The following is a 19,346-nucleotide window of genomic DNA, read 5'->3' on the forward strand; positions in this document are numbered from 1 at the left end:
TGCAGATGCTGACTGCAGTCAGGAAATCAGAAGACGCTTAATCCTTGGAAGAAGAGCAATGACAAATCTCGATAAAATAGTTAAGAGCAGAGACATCACACTGACAACAAAGGCCCGCATAGTTAAAGCAATGGTGTTCCCTGTAGTAACATATGGCTGCGAGAGCTGGACCATAAGGAAGGCTGAGCGAAGGAAGATCGATGCTTTTGAACTGTGGTGTTGGAGGAAAATTCTGAGAGTGCCTTGGACTGCAAGAAGATCAAACCAGTCCATCCTCCAGGAAATAAAGCCAGACTGCTCACTTGAGGGAATGATATTAAAGGCAAAACTGAAATACTTTGGCCACATAATGAGAAGACAGGACACCCTGGAGAAGGTGCTGATGCTAGGGAGAGTGGAAGGCAAAAGGAAGAAGGGCCGACCAAGGGCAAGATGGATGGATGATATTCTAGAGGTGATGGACTCGTCCCTGGGGGAGCTGGGGGTGTTGACGACCGACAGGAAGCTCTGGCGTGGGCTGGTCCATGAAGTCACGAAGAGTCGGAAGCGACTAAACGAATAAACAACAAAAACATATGGTGAAGAAAAACAATAGAAGTTCTAACATGGGATACAATTATTGAATAAATGAATAATTTTTCAGTTTAGGAACTCCAGTATCCTAAGTCTTGAGTTTGTAATTTGCATATTAAGCATGTATTAAGTATTAAGCAAACCCCTCTTTCTTGGCCATCAATAAACTTTTTACCTGTGATTGTTTTTTACAGCGAACATTCTTTTCTTTGCGAAAAAACATGTATTTCTATATGGGATGCATAGTTCACACATCATTTTCATTCTTTAAACCTATTTTCCTAGTTTTATAGAAATATAAGATACTGTATATTGTCAGACCATTGAACCATTCAAATCTAACATCTTTTCAAGGTTTTCAGTTTAAGCCAAATCACCTCCAAAAGGTCTTATCCAAAACTACCTCATCTACTAGATTTTAGGCACTACACGTTGGACTCTTTCTCAGAGAGTAGAGGTTAACAATTTCCAGAGTGATTAATATTGCTGTTCCCACTTTCTAAACTAATACTCAGACTTTTCTGTCCACATGTAGGGATAGCAGTCTACAAGTGTTCTGCTACCGTCATTTTGACCTGGGGAAAGTCCCTGATTTTTTTTATTTTTTGAATGTCTGATTTTGATATTTTTTTATCATTAATTTATGATATGGGCTTTAATGGGAGGGTTGTATTGTTTGTGTTGTTACTTTTATTGTATGTTACTGACATCAACTGCCTGGAGTCCTGTGTTTTATTGTAACAAATTGTTACAATAAAATAAAATAATCAAAGAAAATAAATCTAACAAACAAAAAGGAGGCTGCACTTTCCCTCCATCAGGTCTTTCAGACATGACCAGAGTCAAACCAAATTCATCTCTTTGCCTAATGCTATCAGACCCGAACTGACCCTTCCTGCCCCAGACAAAGCTCCCTTGCAACCCTATCTCATCCAAAGAATAGAAGCCTCCTCACCAGCTCATAGTACAGCCCAGGGGCAGCCCTGATAAGGGAGCTGCAACACAGGAACAAGCCTCAGGGCTCCATCCTCAATCAGCCTGAGGACCGCAACATTCCATCTCCTTTAGCATGCCTACCAGCAGAGCTCTTCCGAAAGGCCCCTTTTGCCTAACAATAAGTACACTGACAAAGACCTGCCTAGCTTCCCCAAACTGTCCCACAAATCTGATCCCTCGGATTTCCTGCTTTGTAGCCCTTAACTTCTCTAAAAATCTTTGCTTTCCCATACTGTGGGCTCCCTCTTTCTTGTAAAGCAGGCACCGAGGAGGATCATTGAATAAACAGCAGGCAATTTCTCCTGGGGGGGCGGGTTGTGCTCCTTACTTCAACAGTTTCCAGGACAATCCATATCATTTGCTTACCCTGGAGGAGTAGATAGCAATTGGATTTCTTGAATTTGGCAGCAAGGAGATTCTAAACTCTTCTGGAATATCGCAAACACCCGGTATTTTGTATGTGTCAGGACCCAATGTATACTGCTGTCCTTCCGGGGAGAATTTTATTTCTTCTGACGTATAAAGTCCAAGTCCCTGAATAAAGCCACCTTCAACCTGAGGGAATAAAATACATATTTTCTGTTTTTCATATATTTCTTTTAAGAAAGTAATAGCTTCTTAAGTTTGCAGTCCTAAACATATTTCCTTGGAAATTTATTTTCCTGAATGTGGATAGGCTAGTGCTGTAGAAATAGCCTTTGTCGTTCTTCTGCAGAGCAGTAGTCCTGATGGTCTGCTTAAACCTGGAGATACCTGGTCATCAGGCTCTTCTGCTGGCTTGTGAGAACCCACTGGCATCAAAGGTAGGGCAGATGTTAGGGCATCCTAGTCAAAATCCTGACATGGGAATTCCACCCTACAGTTCTTGTTTACCCATTCCATCCTACCCCAGGATTTATCTGACCTAAGAATCTTTCCACAAAACGTGGAAAATGCTTATTGGCTTTCTATTTCTTATCTGTCCTCCATTCTTAATCTACATTTATATAGCAATTTTATTATTTGTAATTTTCTTTTGAAGCTTTCTTTGCCAGTTAGCATTCTTTGATTGCCCTATCATATTCCAACTTCATCATAGAAGCAATCATTTATTCAGAATTGAAGGAATAGTGAGCATCAGCAAGAATTGCCTTCTTAGTCCTTCCACATAACGACTTCTCCATTCCAGCAAGTCCATTCCTTTCTCCCATTATATTCAATCACAGTATTTCACTATTACTGAAGGAAGACTTACAGGGTATGTGAATAGTAGACCATGTCCTAGAGGATAAAGAAGATCTCTTTCTCAAGCATCCATTCTGAGAAATCCATGGGTGCTTGAGATTCTGAACACATAATCTTTTCAGTTACAGCTCTCAGTGAATCAGCTTACTACTCTTTGTTCCTTCAAGCACTGCTTCTGTTGCAAGCTTACCAGACCTCCATGAATCCTTCCTGCAAATACTCTAATTACATCAGTTCTTCCCCACATTCACTTCTTCTTCAGAGGCGGATGCACATACAGTATATTGAAGTATGATTGGAAAGAGAAAGTTAAAAAAAACTGCATCAAGAATGCAGAAATAAGGAATGTCTTAAGGTAACACACATTTGTGCACTACTTGTAGACACCATTGGACAGCAGCACTATTATAGCAATCTGGAAATAAAAGTGCCAAGATGGACTAAAAATTGGTGCAAATTTGCACTATTTCTCTCTACAGCTATGATGTCTGGACGCTTCTTAATATTCAGGTGTGGAAGAATAAAAAAATAAAATTAAAATTCAACACTGTAGATTACTTAATGTATAGGAATGTAAGAGAAGAGAGAGCTGAATTCTGCAGCATGGATATGCAAAAATAGCACATTCTTGTTTAATCATTCCATCCTATCCCAGGATTGATAAGGAAATGATATGGTATCATTTGATTTATCTTTTCACTTATCACATAACATATATATCCACATTTTATTTATTTCCACTTTACTTATTTATTCATCACATGTTTTGGTTTATATGTTATAACTACAACCATCCCTGTGGTACTCTTTAAATTAGATGGGGTGAAAAGGTGCACTGATGAATCAAGATTTATGGGAATAAGTGCCTGAACAATAACATTCAACTGGGATTTACTTCTCTGATCTTTCAAGAAAGATTGATTGTTTGCAGCTACAATAAGGTGGGAATTTAAAGTGCCTAGTACATACCTGCCCTATGTCAATGGCTGGATTGATGCTGAAACTACCGTCTATGACAATGTCAGTTCGGAGGTTCTGTTGCACAGAGAAGTTGTCATTAGCACATTTTATAGCAGTTCAGAAAAAAAAAGAAAAGGCTGTGGACATCCAAACCCATGATATTACAATGACAAATATATTATACATTTTCTGGAAGTTTTTCCAGCAGGCATGACAATATTGGGGGCCTTGAGCTGAAGGGAAATGCACCTTTGAACTTGTCTTCCTGGAGCCCCTAAGTATGGCTATATGTCAGCTCCTTTTCCTCTAATAAGAGGAATAAGATGGGGTACGGAGGATTTCAAGCATAACATTTTCTGCATTTGATAGCTCTGAGAGGATCTGTTGTGTCCAAGAAAACATCACCAAGCTGAGACCACAGAGCAAATGCTGTTCTCGGGCTCAGAGGCAGCTTGGGAGTTCCTGGCAACTATGGACTTGACCCAATCAATCTCTGACTCAACTTACAGGGCAGGCCACACGTTAGACCTGGTTTGTATCTCGGTGCGGTGGCAATGTGATCTGGAGTTGAGGGATATTACTATCAATCCCTTGCCATGGATGGATCTTCCTTGCTGGTTCTGGATTTCTCTGGTGTTGCACTTCCTTGCAGGGAGGCAGGACCAATCTGAACAGTCTGCCTCAAGCCCTTGATAGATTCTAATGAGTTCCAAAGGGAGCTTGGGGTTGTTCCTGGGGCTCTGGTGCATGGTTCGGCTGAGGCTCTAGTTGCCACTTGGAATGAGGGGAACTTTGGCCTTGGATCAGATTGCATCTATGCAGCTTCTTTATGCACATAGATCCTGGAGGGCCCCCAGGCCTTCAGAGGAGCATCAGTGATGAAATGGTCTAAGAGATCCCTAGAATGTCGCTGGAGGAAAACAAACAGTGAACCAGACCAAACACAGGTAAGAGCCTTTCTTAAGGATTATCTTGTGGCAATAACATAATTATTTCTCCATCCCTACTGCATCTGCAGAGAGCTGGCCAGTGGCCCTGTTCAGAGTAACCTCATGCCTCTTAGGTAAGGAGATGCAGGAACTCTTGCAGGGCTGCTGTGAGGACTATTTTAGTTAAAGTTGTCAAATAAAGTTTATTTCAGAGTTGGAATCCAGCCCTACAAGTCCTATGGAGTTTAAGCACAATCTTGCCTGGTGATCTGGGAAGAGTTTGAACCTGTTAGTCCTGATGAGGTGGATAAGGTGGACAAGGTCCTCAAAGCTGTGAGTTCTGTGTTCTGGATCCCTATCCATCCTGGTTGATTAAGGTCTCCTGGGAAGTGACAGGTGATTGGGTCCATGTGGTGGTGAATGTGGGAGGGGGTGGTTCCATCCACTTTGAAGGAGGTGGTTGTGTGCCCTCCTCTTAAGAGATCATTGCTGAACACAATGGATCTGGACAGTTTTTGTCCAATGTTCAATCTTTCCTTTTTAGGGAAGGTTGTTGAAAAGGTGGTTGGCTTAAGCTCCAGAGAGCCTGGAAGATGCAGATGATCTGGACCTTTTCCAGTCAGCATTCAGGCCTGTTTATAGTACTAAAACGGTATTGATTGTGCTTGTCAGTGATCTCTTGCAGGCTCAGTGTGGGGATAGTGCATCCATCCTGGCTCTCCTTGATCTCTCAGTGGCTTTTGATATTATCGATCATGATATTCTTCCGGGCTGGTTTAGGGGATTGGAGTGGGAGGCATCATATTACAGTGATTCTACTCCTTTCTCTGGAGCTGGTTCCAGTTGGTGTTAGCAGGGTGGGAGAAGTCAAGTCTGAGGCTCCTGCTTTGTGAGGTGCCTCAGGGCATTCCCCTCTCCCCACCCCCATTTAACATCTCCATGAATCTGCTAGGCAAGGTCATCCCTGGCACAGGGTACAGTATCATCAGTGTGCTGATGATACTCAGATATACAGCTCCATCCTGAGCCAATGTTGTCAAGATCCTTTCCTGATGCCTGGAGACTGTGAAGATCTGGATGGGGGTTTGGCTCAACCCTGGCAAGAGTGAGTGGCTGTGGGTTTTAAGCCCACCCCCCCCAGTTCCGGAGATTTTCCATTTTTAACTCTTCCTGGGGATGCACTTTCCCAGTCAGTGTGTATTTTGGGGGTCCTGCTAGACAGTTCCTGCTCAGAGCAGGTAGCAGCTGTGGCTAGAGGGGTTTGCACAGGTTCATTTTGTTCATCAATTGTGCCCACTGCTGGACCTGGAGGCCTTGATCATGGTGACTCATACCTTAGTAACTTCCTCTTCGGATTACTATAACTTGTTGTAGATGGGACTGCCCATGAATAGCACTTGGAAGCTGCAGCAGCATGGGCAGTTTTTGGCATTTCTTGTTAAATGCTCATATAACACTGCTGCTCTACAAGCTGCACTGGCTTCCAGTAGGTTTCCTGGTGTGATGTGCTAATTATCACCTATAAAGCCCTACATGACATGAGGCCAGGCTACTTGCGGGCCAGCCTCCCTCCCACTGTCTCTGCTCTGCCCAGATCTAGTAGAGGGGGTATGCTCTGGGTTCCTTCCATCAGACAAAGTCATCTTGTTGGATCCCAGGGTTGTGCCTTCCCTGTGGCAGTACCTGCCCTATGGAACAGCAACCCCTGGAGATCAGGATGGTCCTGATCCTCTTAGCCTTTTACAAGCACGGAAGAACTGGCTCTTTCCCCAGGCATTTGGGTAAGGAGGTAAGTGAGTCCTTTGCTGCTGGTGTGATTGGGATCACACACATTGTTTTATCCTTAGGTGCAGGGGATTGTATGTTGTGGTTCATGTTTTAATCCCTGTATGCCACCCAGAGCCACTGTTGTGAGATGAGTGGCCGTATAAATAATGCTAATAAATAAATAAATAAATTCCAAGCAGCATCAGATGGGGAGAGGCCATCGTATAGTTTGGGGGTGGGCGTCCTGAAGTTTCGTGGAGCTGCTGAATCCCTTTTTGCAGGCCCTGGAACTCTTTCTCGACAGTCCCCAGAATGATGACAGTCTTCTATTATTTTGTGATGGGATATATGGGAAACTGTAGCATAAGATCTACAATAAACTAAGCATACTTAAAAAACAAAAAAACCTCAAGTACATCCCAAATGCAGAATGACCCCCCCACCCCAGAAAACTCTGGCCTTGCCTATGGATATCACCCCACCCCCCAGCTGCATTAATATTCCACCCAGTGAGGATCTTCACCCTCTGTTCCAAGTTATACACAGGCCCCCAGCCACCAAAACATTGCCTGTCCTCTGCTAAGAATCCATCTAAGCCAGAACATGGAAACACGCCTTAGCACATTTGCCCATTTTGCCCAGTGTTATCTGTGCCAAGACTGAGCCTGGAGCTTTCCACATACAGTTCCACATATACTCCATTTCCTGGTTTATGGACCTTGGCTATGGCTGCATTGTCTAGTTCTACAAAGACTGTTTTATGGTATTGGCCGTAAACAGCACACCCTACAACAGCCTTCCCCAAGCCGGCACAACCTGGAAGTGTCAGACTACTGCTTCCCCAATATCCAACCTAAATATGTTCTGATTTGACCAAGCCAATAGCTCTTAAAGTTTCCCAACTTGAGTGGTCAATTGTTTATACCTTTCAAATACTTGGTAATATATGTTATAAGCTCTCTCTGTTTATCCTTCAAAATATTTGGTGGCTGAGCATTGCCTTAATGCAAGAATTGCTTATCACCCAAACCTAAAAGGCAGGAGGGCCATTGAACCACCCCACAGGCTATCCCATGGTAGAACAGAGAGGTGGAAATACTCCTCCTGATTACCTTGTGGTCACCGGTCAGGCAGTCAATCTCAACTTCAGAACAAGATGCAGCAAAAATAAAATATGCAAATGCGTGACCTTCTCCTTTCTCCCAGTCCATATTGACAGGATATCCTCTGATGGGAAGGGGAAAAAATGAGAGAGTTTCCTTTAGATGTCTTTCAAATAGAGGTACAGAAATCATGTGAAAATACCAAATTATTAGGACACTCTGAAAGAAATAAAGAAAGGATCTGGGGTAAGATGAAGGTGCTCCCTCCTTTTCAGTGGGAAATAACAAAAAGGAAATTGATTGCTAGATAAAAAAGCCAATGACAGAAGTGGTTTCCTGCTGTATCTCATTGAGGCATTCAAATGAGACCTAGAATTTGCTGGGGTAACTTTTGAACTGCCCGAGTTTGTGGCTCAAATAAATAGGGCTCCTGGCTTTTGCCAGACATTGACCCCTGCTGCATCTAGCACTGAACTGCTCCAGAATGATAGTCTCTGTCCTTCCCTTTAAGTCTGTCAATGACTTTTTGCCACATCCCCATTCTTGGATATTTTTTGGATCTCACCTGTTGGCTTATTGCAGGCTTGAGCCTTACAAGTTCCTCTCACTTAACCTGAGCAAGACAACATCAGGAAGAAATCCTTCCCTTCTGTTTCTCTGGGCCTTTCCCTCCTTCTGAATTAAGGTGCAATCAACCTTTCCTTAAGTCAGGAGAAAATGTTTGCTGCTCCCATTGCCACTCCCAATCGGGCTCTCTTTGAATCACTGCCAAATGATGCTGTTTGTAATTAAGCTGATTATGCATGTGCAGAGTGTGATAAGCAAAGTGATTGGTTGATTCTTCCATCTTCAGCTTGGATCTGTTAAGGGCTATTGAGTTAAAGCACTTAGAGTTTTACTTCTGACTGGTCTAATGCTATTGTGCAAGTCTAATTGAACCTTGTTTAAATATACTTGGCCACTAACTCTTCCCACCATTCTGTGGAGAAGGTCAGATGGTGATGTAAGGTTCCAGCAAACCCTAAACTAAACCGGAGACTCTTAACACTGAAAATAAAGACTCCAGGCAGAGGCTTCAGAAAACTAACAGACCTCTATTTGGCCAAGTAAAGCAGCCGGGTGGACGATCCAACGGCACAGGCAGCAACGTGCTCGGAGGAAGCCACACCCAGAGACAAAGGTTTTCAGTTTTTATACATCCTTCATACAACAGCTTACATTTGAATAAACCAATCACCTGGGGTCAACACTGGACATTACCTTGTATGGGCAACTTATACATTTCATAGTTCCCGGTACATTTCATTGTTTCTGGTTCATTTCATTACTTCCGGTGCTTCCCCCCCACCCCTTCTTCCTCGCACAAGGTATTAGCAAAAGCAAGGCAGCGGCCATTAAGCCAACTGTCTTCCCTTCAGTGACATCTGTATGTCACATGGTGTTGCACAGGTAGACACGCGGCAGGGAATTGTTTGCACGCAGTAGAAGTGTGATTGCTAGACAATGCAAAAAAACCTCCATGCAAAGAAAGACAGCTCTACCATACTTGTACAAATTTAAAGGACCACCAGCACAGGAGTGTTGTGTCCAGCTCTTTAGGGAGACAATAGCAGAATGGCAGCAGATAAGGGGGTACTAGAGGGGACTGGAAAGGGTATGCCCTGAAATGGCCCATAAGTGCCTCTCTTATCCCACTTGCTATTGGTCGCCCAATTTCACCTCTGATGTAATGGGTGGTAAAGAGTAATATATTTTACCTTATTCCTGTTGAGTGCTGGTAGTTTAAGGGGAAAAATATACTTTATATAGTATGGATAAGGTTGCTTAAGAATGTGTCACTCACTAATAGGCTGGGATGAGATGAAGACAACTTCAGAGACATGGCAGAGAAAAAAATGTCATGCAAGTTTATATCTTTGCTTATGTTCAAGTGGGGGGAAAGCTCTTTCTAGTAGGGCTTTTGAGGACAGTCATGTTGCTCTTGCCCTTCCAAAGGTGCATTGATATTCAGCACTTGGAATTCCCATTAAATCCCAACCTATCACCTTTGGTATTGAAAATAAAGCCATTTAGGAATTGGGATCAAATTGCTTACTTGAAGAAGCCAGTAGCAGAGAGGCTGATGCTTTCCTCGAAGGCTGCTTTAATCTGAAAGTGATGGATTGTTTAAATGGCAATATTTGTAATACAGACACAAATACATTTATGCATAAAACAAAACCAAAATGGGGATCATTAAAGGTCAGCCGTCCTCCTCTGCAAAAAGGGGGTGAGAAAGTCCTGTTGAATTTGCTCTCTGCTCATGCATCTAGGATTACCTCCCCAGAAGTGTCTTTGCTGACACTAAGCAACCTCACTGGCTCCACTGTGCACAGACCATCAGTGAAGGTCAGATGCCACCCAAAATGGGCTCACTGCTGAAATCAGGTTATCTTTATATATCCAAAGCTCAGTAGCACCAAGAAGTGCCATATATCACCAATGCTTCTTGTTAGATAAATTTAGAATTGCTATTTTGACATAATGTTCACTTTACCTTCTGTGCTGCTCCTGTATTTATACTTGAAGCTAATGTATTAAAAGCTGTTCTGAAGATGTGCCACTAATAGGATTAAAATTATTCTGTTTTAAAAATATGAATGATACCTACCCAGTCTTCCCACTTTCCTTTAGGATTTTTTTTAATGATTGGCTCAAGACGCTTCCTTAGAATTTGGCAAGCATTCTATAGAAAGGGGTGCCAAAGAAAACAGGAGAAATTAGCCCCAAAGAGTACATTTGATTGTTAAGATGTTTTCCAGATTTGGTGCATTTTTAATGTTAAACTCCATGACATGTAGAATTGAAGAGGTAGACTTTTTCTTAGCAGGAATTACAAATTTGTTCAAAATTCTTCTAGCATCACAGGTCCTCACATGCCAAAATGCAGTATACAGGAATGCACTGCCTCACTAACTGCACATTATAAGCGAAAATGTGGGCTATGGTTATGGGGAATAGGTAAGGAATAGGTAAGGCTGCATAATTTAGATCTGCACATGTGTCACCTCTTTAGTGGGAGCTGCACTGGTTGCCAATTTGCTTCCGGGTCCAATTCAAGGTGCTGGTTATCACCTTTAAAGCCCTACATGACTTGGGGCAGCCTTTCTCAACTTTTTGACCCTGAAGGAACTCTTGAAATATTTTTCAGGCCTCGGGGAACCCCTGCACATTCAGGCTTAAATATAGGCCAGAAGTTACAAAATTATGATATTCGTTTCATGTATAGGCCTGTATATATGCATTAACAGGGTTCTTAAACTAAGAATAAAGAATGAAACTTACCTCTTTAATGTGAAGTTGCCTGAATTTGAAATAATTTTTTAAGTAAATCGTGATCTCCCAGGGAACCCCTAGTGACCTCCACAGAACCCTGGTTGAGAAACCCTGGCTTGGGGCCTGGTTATTTGAAGGACTGCCTTTCCCCAGTTCCATCTACCTGGCCCAGAAGAGTGGGGAGGCAGGGTATGTTGTGGGTCCCATCTATGAGGGAAGTTCTTCTAATGGGTTCAAGGAGAAAACCTGTGTCCATCTGAATGCAAAGCACACGCTCTATCACTGAGCTTCTCCCCATTGTTCAAATCCAGTAACGGCTAGAGAAAAAGGAAGGCTCTCATTCACAAAAAGGTAGATTTTGATGTCAGTAAGGCTTAAGTTCCATTGCATTTCAAAAATATTGAAAAGAACACTACCAATTAAGCATCTAACCTGGACTGCTTTCCCATTGACGTCTGCACCAACTGATCCCGCTGTACAAATTGCATTTGGTATTGTGACTGTAGTTCTTTCATATTGGCGTAAATAAGATAGTGGTATCTTTAATTCATGGCTAGCCACCTTTTGGTTTAAAAAATAAAAATATTAGCATTTCTAGTCTACCTGGAGTTACAACACCAGCTCAGATGCAATTATGATTTCTACTACAGGGAATATTTTGTTTAAATTGTTTATTATATTAAGACATAAGTACTGTAATATATGATATTATTTTGATACAGTGATATTTATACAGTACTGACTAGACAATATTAACACTCTAAAGTTTAGATAACTTAAACCTTTAAAGATAGAGAAACAAGAGGTTTATATCAGTGTTAACTATGATTTGAAATATCAGATAAGCATAAGGTTGTTTAAATTTTACATCCAAAGCTAAATATAACATTAAAACAACTACTTTTTAAAAAGGAAAAGGAAAGGGAAAAAAAGGCTATTTGGTTTCTAATTTCCCCCTTTCTGTGCCTCTACTAATTTGCAGTGTTTATAAATATTTAGGCCTGCTTAGAAGTCAAACTGTGTTTTGCCATGCTGCATAATATATTGTATGTATGGGAACCATTCTTGCTTAAATGTGGTTAAGCTTCTGTTGTGAATATGTACTGTTAATTTTGCCATTGCTGCATATTCTCCAAGGTTAAGTTCCCAATCATATATTGTCAGAATTGTATCTTTCTTCCGGTGTTGAGCAAAATTTATTCTCACTACTGTAAGCATAGTAAAGGTAAAGGTTTCCCTTGACATGAAGTCCAGTCGTGTCCGACTCTAGGGGGCGGTGCTCATCTCCGTCTCAAAGCCGAAGAGCCGGCGTTTGTCCGTAGACACTCACATTGGCATGTTTTCGAACTGCTAGGTTGGCAGGAGCTGGGACTAGCAATGGGAGCTCGCCCCGTCACGCGGATTCGAACCGCCGACCTTCTGATCGGCAAGCTCAGCAGCTCAGCGGTTTAACCCGCAGCGCCACCGTGTCCCTACCGTAAGCATATATCTCAGTAAATTATGATATTTCTTGTTGATGTTTTCTGGGATTATACCTAGTAAGAAAAATTATGATTTCATTTCAAAATTAATTTTCAAAATTTTCTGTATTGTAATGTATATCTTTCCAATAGTTTTGAGGGGGGTTTTTTCTTACATGTCCACTACATGTGGTAAAATGTTCCTTCTGTTTCATGGCATGTCCAACACTTATTACAGTATGATTTATCTATCTTGGGGATTATTAATGGAGTTGGATACCATCTGTAAAACATTTTGTGCCATTTTTCTTTTGAGTGTAACTTGGAGTAAATTTTATGGATTTGATCCATAATTCTTCCCATTGTTGTGTTGTGACTGTTTCTTTGAAAATGTGCATCCATTTTACCATACAATTTTTTATTTGTTCTGTCCCTGTGTTGTATCTAAGTAGGAGTTTATATATATGCCCTAACAAATGGTATTGGTACAGGGAAAAAATGTTAGATAATTTGATAAAAACAAACAAACAATGGAACTTTCATGCTCATTTATTTCTGGACAATATATTGTAAATCATATGCATTCTGTAGTAGCCATCCCCAGCTGCTGCCTATCAGATGAGTTGGACATGCTGGCCAGAAATTATGGGGGTTGTAATTCAACATATGGAAAGAGCACCCAATTTGGAAAGACTGCTTTGTTTAAGCTTTAAATATTAGATTTTTTTGGTCTTACATTACCTGTAACATCTTGGTATAAATTCCTTGTCCCATTTCACATCCACCATGGCACAGCAGCACTGACCCGTCTTGATAGATATGAACCAGAGCAGCAGCCTACAAAAAATAGAAATTTATTTATTTATTTAATTATTTAACAAATGTTATTCTTAATCATTTAAATTAAATCCTGTTATATTTGTGATACAGAGAATCATATTAGGAACAAAGGGTTCCTTCACCCAGTATACCAGAACCTCAAAGAAGATATTAATTAATTAATTAATTAATTAATTATTCAAATTTACTTACTGCCCATCTCCCCCAAAAGAGGGACTCTGGGCGGTTTACAATAAAATCAATCTCCAATCATAAATGTTAAAATCTCATAAAACCAGACCCATGATAAATGAAGTGGTAAAATCAACGCATAATTTTGTAGTACATGTTGCAAATCTGTTTGGACTAGGAGTCTAGGAGTGGGACACCATGAGACTCCCTTGAGTGAGAAAACCAGCTGGGTCACTCTCTCAGCCCTAGGAAGAAGGTACTGGCAAACCATTTCCAAAATGTTGCAAAGTAAGCTGGATGGATCTGTCTGTGTAATCACCAGAAATCAGGATTGACTCATAAGATGGTTAAAAAGGATTCACTGCCCATCTCCTCCCACCAGAGGGACTCACCAGAGGTGTTGCATAGGTAGTTGCAAACTGAGCTAATTAACTTCTCCAGCAAACTTGGCAGCAGGTCCTCTGGAGTTGTGAGGCAGGGGATTTCTTACTGGTGGGAACAGCTCCTTTGTTCTGCCTCCCTGTCCTCAAGTTTCTACCCCCCTCCTAAAGCCAAGGACCACAGGCCCCTTGCTACTTCCCCCATTCTTCCTGTTCACCCTGAGGGCAGACTTTGCAAGAGAAGGGTGGGGGTGGGGGCAGGGCACACACACACCTTCGCTTTTGTTTCTCATGCTCCCCCACTGGCTTTTTGGAGGGGGCAGGAGGACAAAGCACAGTAAGGAAAGTGGGATGCTTGCCTAGGAGCATGAAAGTGCTTCAGAGAAGGTGAGGGCTGAAGTTGGAGCCTGGGAAAAAGTGCCCTTCAAGTCACCGAAGTGATTTCTATAAGATTTACTTTTGAATGTGACATGTTTAGGATTGGCCTTCAAGACTTCTCAAATAATTAAAATTTCACAATACTGAAAAGTAATCTTCATTACACCCCTATAAGGAAGGTAATATTATGTTCCCAAACAATGTACCGTAAGAATTGTGTTACATATATATGCAGAATACATTCATACATATATTATATGTACATAATAGGGGGAACCTGAGAACACAAATTCAGTTAAGTCAGGAGGTAGAAGATATGTACTGTAATTGGATCTTTCACAAATGTTCTTTTTATGTTAAAGGACAGAAGAAAGAGCTATGCACTGAGAGTGTAAGCTTTGGAGAAAAGAGAATTAATTGTTTCCCCTTGTGGCATTTTCCCAAATGAAATTCACCCATCCCTTCGTAACTGCTGTTTCCCTTGCTGTTATAATTATCCTGCTTCTTTGGAAGTGTCAATTTCTAAAAAGTGAACATCTTGCCTGGTTGTAATATGTGACATTATATCCAACTGAAAACTGCATGGGGATGATTGCGATTCCTTTCTTTTTCCAGTAATTTTGTTTATTAAATTCTTCAGCAGCTTTTTTTCTGTTATAGTAATCAGACTTCTTCAGGCATTCTTTCCAACATGCTAGCAGATTTCTGGCATCAACCACTTCTTTGTAGGGAGTTTCAGATACCGTTTTGTACATGTTCATCTCTCTGACCTTCAGCACAGACACAGAAAATACTGTTAGTTGTTCCACATGCTTAACAAATCATTTAAGTCTTGGCATACTTATTTATATATTATGGATTAATTACAAGTACCAAGCCTTTGGTATGCTCAAAAAATCACTACAGTCCAAAGGTGCAGTCCACAGCAGCCATTTGTTCCTTGAGAAGGAGTTGATAGTCCAGGAAGACCCCCAGATTATGCACCAGTCCCAAGTGGGTTAGCGCAATCCCATTCAGGACCAGAAGGGGAAGATCCCTGGAACTGGGTGTCCAAAAACGACAGCCAGTCTTGCTAGGGTTCAGCTTGAGCCTGTCCTTCCCATCCAAACCCCAACAGCCTCCAGGCACTAGGACAAGACCTTGACAGCATTGCTTGGTCGGCCAGGGGCCCAGATGTACAGCTGAGTATCATCAGCAGTGATACCTGACCCTAAACCTCTCCCACTGGACTCATGTAGATATTAAACAAGAGCAGTGAGAATGTCAAACTGTGACACCCCACAAATTAGGGGCTTTGGACTTGACCTCTCTCCCCTCTCAACCCCCAACCTCATCATCATTCCCATGCCAACTCTACCACAAGCACAATCAATGCTGTCTCAGTACTATGTCCTGGCCTGAATGAACATAGTAGTGACTGAAAAGGGTCCAGATAATTTCTTCCTGGACTCTCTGTAATTGTAACCTGACCGCCTTCTCAACAACCATCTCCCAAAAGGGGAGGTTGAAGACTGGACAAAATCTTGACCTATGAATAGGAGCGGTAAGCCGTGCTAGACATTGTGCACACCTTACAAACTTCTGTCTGCCCAATGCTTTGGCCTTGCTCCCCATCCTGTCTCCCCACAGATGCTGCCCCAGGCAGGCTCTTTTCTGCCTGTGTTCAAAATACAGTATTTTGAGTTTGAAACATTTCAGTTTAGAGTGTTCTGTACACCACTGAGAATGCTGTTTATTATGTTTCCTAAACATAATCATATAAATCCCCCCTTAACATTCTTGGTAAAGATGGAAAAAAAAGTACTGGTGGTAAACAGCAAGGTTTGTACAAATTGATCAGTGTATTTTCATAGAACATGCACATAGTTCCCATATGTATCCCTATGGCAGATTTTTCTCCCCTAAACGTACTCCAGTATGGTACAGAAGTGACTGTTGGTGTGAAAATAGCAATAACTTTCACAACAGATTAATGGGCAAGTTTTGAATGATCGTTTTGAAAAATATGAAGAGAGATGTTAATAAATGACAAATATTTCTTTCTCCCTTCACATTTATGGTCAAGCTAACAAAATGTGTCCCACTCTCCCAGTGCTTGGCCTGTGGGGTGGGTGAGCTGGAGGCTCCTGGACATAATAATGCATGTGCAGATTCCTTTTCACTGAAGATGTTACCTAGTCAGGTAATGAGATGTCTGCAAGCAAACAACCAAGCTCAGCACCAAGGACTCCACAGTACAACCCTGTGCCACGTATATTTTCTTCTATTGATTCCTTTTCAGCTGATCAACTCCTGCAGGCTTGCTGAACAACTTATCAGATTTTATTTGATTAGCATCAATTCCAAATAAAGCTAGTGCCCAAGTGCTCTGATAGGGCTGACATTGCTGATGGTTGTACTGCACCACTATCTTTGAGTTTCCCACAGTGCTTATGTCCCCAACAGAATATTTATCTGGGACACTGTGAGAAATGGAAATGGTTGCTATGGCACCTACTCAGCAACAGAGTACTGTCACATCGGATGTTTTATATCCATCCAAGTCCAATGACCAAAGAAGGGAGGCAGCAGGGGCCATTTACTCAAAGTCTCCTCAAAGTCAGGGCTGTCCCCCAGCTTAGAACTGTTGGTCGGGTTGCAAAGTCCCCAAAGTTAGCACTCATGAGAGTGTTCTTCCAGCAGCACTGCTTGAGGACAGTCTACCTTAAGGACTAAGATAGACTCTCTTTGTAGAAAGATCACAGTTTGTTCCTACAGTAAATAACTTTCACATCCTTTTGCTTTCAAAAAATGAATTATTCTAGAAAGACTCCTAAGTGCCCACAAACCAGAAAAAGCTACTTGTGCTTTATATCCACTGAAGTATCTTTCTCAAGAGCCATGTCAGAGAAATCTGGAATGTTTCCTTGGGAAAATTGAAAAGAATGGTTTATGGAAGTTACATCGTGGCAACGGTTTTCACCATCAGGATGAGCATTTGTATAAATCTTTCTGGAAGGGACAGAAAGTTACCTTCCAAAGGTGAATCATGGGGCTTGGTATAGAAATATTGCAGCAATTAAAACAAAAAATAAATCATGCAATTTTCCAGGATGAGGAGAGAAGCTCATTTTCAGTCTTATCTGATATTTTTCATGAGCCTGAAGTGGGGAGTTCTGCTGTTTGAGGTTGCATAGTGATGACAAAATGACACAGTGAGGCAAGCAATCAGTTCCCCTGTTAGTGCTAAAATGCATGGAAAGTCTATGTACCTCTGCAACTTATAGCAGATATGAGTTGCAGCTACCTAGATTTGGTTCAAATATAAGGAGAACTTCCCTGGCGGTAAGATCTGGCAACAGGAGAACAGTCTACCAATAGAAGTTGTGGATTCTCTGTCTCTGGAGCCTTTTAAGAAGAGGTTGGACAGCCACCTCTCATGGACATTATAAGTGGATGGACCAGAGGAAACTAGTGCTCCCTCCCATTGCTATGAGTCTATGATTCTATGAAGTACTGTTTATCCATTGCCTGATAAGTTTTGCCCCTTCCAGCCAAGCTCCCCAACTGGAAATAAGTCTGGCTGGGAGAAAAGGCCTTAGGTGTATTTACTGGGGAAAACTGGTGGGTATAGAAGGGATTCATTTCCCTCTCTTTTCTGTCAATTCTACTCTGCAAATGAAGACTGACATATCTGTGCTATATTTGCACATGCCAAGGTAACACTGTGGTCCTACTCCAAATCACAGTAAAGGCTTCAACAAACCTTTTTTGCAATCTTTTATGTACCTTGTCAGGTGGAAGGTCAAGGCTGCCGGCCACAGCCTCTATCCACATTTCTGCAGTTATGGCTGATTCTGCAAATCCAAACCCTCGAAATGCAGTGTTTGATGGCAGATTTGTCTTGCAGGCCCATCCATGGCTTCGGAAGTTGGGGATATCATATGCATTATAACATTGTAGCACCACATACTCTATTACCTAGTGGGTGGGGATACGTAATAAACCTGTTAATTGTTATGTCTTATGGAGTTACCCTCATATTTTAATCTTCAGCATTCTTAGGTTCCTGTTGTCACTACCTATCCTCCAAGAGGCTATCACCTGACACCTACTCACTAACCCTGTGGGGAGAAAAATTTACACCCAGTGCTGCCCTTCAAGCAATTAAGCATCAAAATGGAAAAATTGAAATAATGTTGATAATGCCACCAATCCATCTAACCCTATGGCATACAGACATGGTGACTACAGGATTCAGCCTGCCCCCCATTTTTTTTAAACTTAAAGTATTCAAACATGGACATTTAATGTGAAAGGAATTGCACTCATGGTTATATAGCAGCTTGCAACTATGATTAAAAAAAGAAAAATCCCAAAAATAATACAACACACTGGCAGACCACAAAGTGGAGCTTGTCTGCTACAAATGAAGAGCCCTCAGCAGGTGTCTTCCCTTGTTCCTAGGAGTTTTCAATTTAAGGGATCCATTTCAGATTAAAATCCCCTTAATTCTTTTAGAAGATTGAGAACTGCATAATATATCCTGAAATAAAGTATTCAACTTATATTCTTTCATCAGCAAGTATAAGATTGTTTTTCCCTCAGCTAGCACTGAATATAATTTTCCCACCTATGAATCTTTTGTTATAAAGAAACCTACCAGTTCAGAGCAATCTAGTGTACATCCACCATTTATGTAGAGCAGAAGGTCAACAGCTTTGATTTTACCATCATTCATGAATCCCACCTAAAATCAGAACAGCATATTGTTAGAAACACATTAACTACCTCCTTCATCTGATTCCCTTGAAGTATATTGGAATTCTTTTCTCTGGGCAACAGAAAGAATCAGCATTTATTACTTCTTTCATTTTTTCTTCAACAACTTTGACGGTGCTGAAATGACAATAAGCTGAGTGTCAGATGAGCTTCTTTGTTGGGGAGAGCATTTGACTGCTAATCTGTCTCCTCTTAGAAAGTCTTCTCCTTGACAGCTAGCTACTCATCTCTTTTGCTTAGGTGGAGTCCTGGAGAGAAATATGTTGAAGGGAATATTTCAGTGATTCCAAACTGTTAATAGGTTGGGAGCTATTGCAGGAGATAACGCAGTAATGTAATACACTTAAACTGCCCAGTTTTTTAACCTTTCTCAAAAACAGCCATACATAAAAGATGTTACAAGGGAGGGAGGGAAGGAGGTTCTGAATGGGAGATTACCACAGCATGCATGAGAGACACTGACCAAACTAACTCATAAAGATCCCTTGT

The 19,346-nt window shown here is 41.5% G+C and overlaps 2 protein-coding genes across 4 annotated transcripts in view; one reads left to right on the forward strand and one right to left on the reverse strand.

The window, feature by feature from the left end:
• The window catches only part of CLK1 (CDC like kinase 1), a 280,468-nt gene that overhangs the window by 44,595 nt on the left and 216,527 nt on the right, over nucleotides 1-19,346 (forward strand). The gene's annotated exons all lie outside the window — the stretch shown is intronic.
• AOX1 (aldehyde oxidase 1) overlaps nucleotides 1-19,346 on the reverse strand; it is a 76,924-nt gene that overhangs the window by 6,345 nt on the left and 51,233 nt on the right. For all 3 annotated transcript variants that reach the window (XM_063291857.1, XM_063291864.1, XM_063291848.1), the window contains 10 exons: nucleotides 18,739-18,825; nucleotides 17,865-18,056; nucleotides 14,639-14,866; nucleotides 13,069-13,164; nucleotides 11,300-11,428; nucleotides 10,203-10,277; nucleotides 9,648-9,700; nucleotides 7,562-7,676; nucleotides 3,763-3,828; nucleotides 1,936-2,124 (listed from right to left, as the gene is read on the reverse strand). In XM_063291857.1, coding sequence (XP_063147927.1) covers nucleotides 1,936-2,124; nucleotides 3,763-3,828; nucleotides 7,562-7,676; nucleotides 9,648-9,700; nucleotides 10,203-10,277; nucleotides 11,300-11,428; nucleotides 13,069-13,164; nucleotides 14,639-14,866; nucleotides 17,865-18,056; nucleotides 18,739-18,825 — 1,230 coding nt within the window. The remainder of the gene's footprint in view (nucleotides 1-1,935; nucleotides 2,125-3,762; nucleotides 3,829-7,561; nucleotides 7,677-9,647; nucleotides 9,701-10,202; nucleotides 10,278-11,299; nucleotides 11,429-13,068; nucleotides 13,165-14,638; nucleotides 14,867-17,864; nucleotides 18,057-18,738; nucleotides 18,826-19,346) is intronic.

Source organism: Candoia aspera, chromosome 1, assembly GCF_035149785.1.
Source record: "Candoia aspera isolate rCanAsp1 chromosome 1, rCanAsp1.hap2, whole genome shotgun sequence".
NCBI classification, from domain to species: domain Eukaryota; kingdom Metazoa; phylum Chordata; class Lepidosauria; order Squamata; family Boidae; genus Candoia; species Candoia aspera.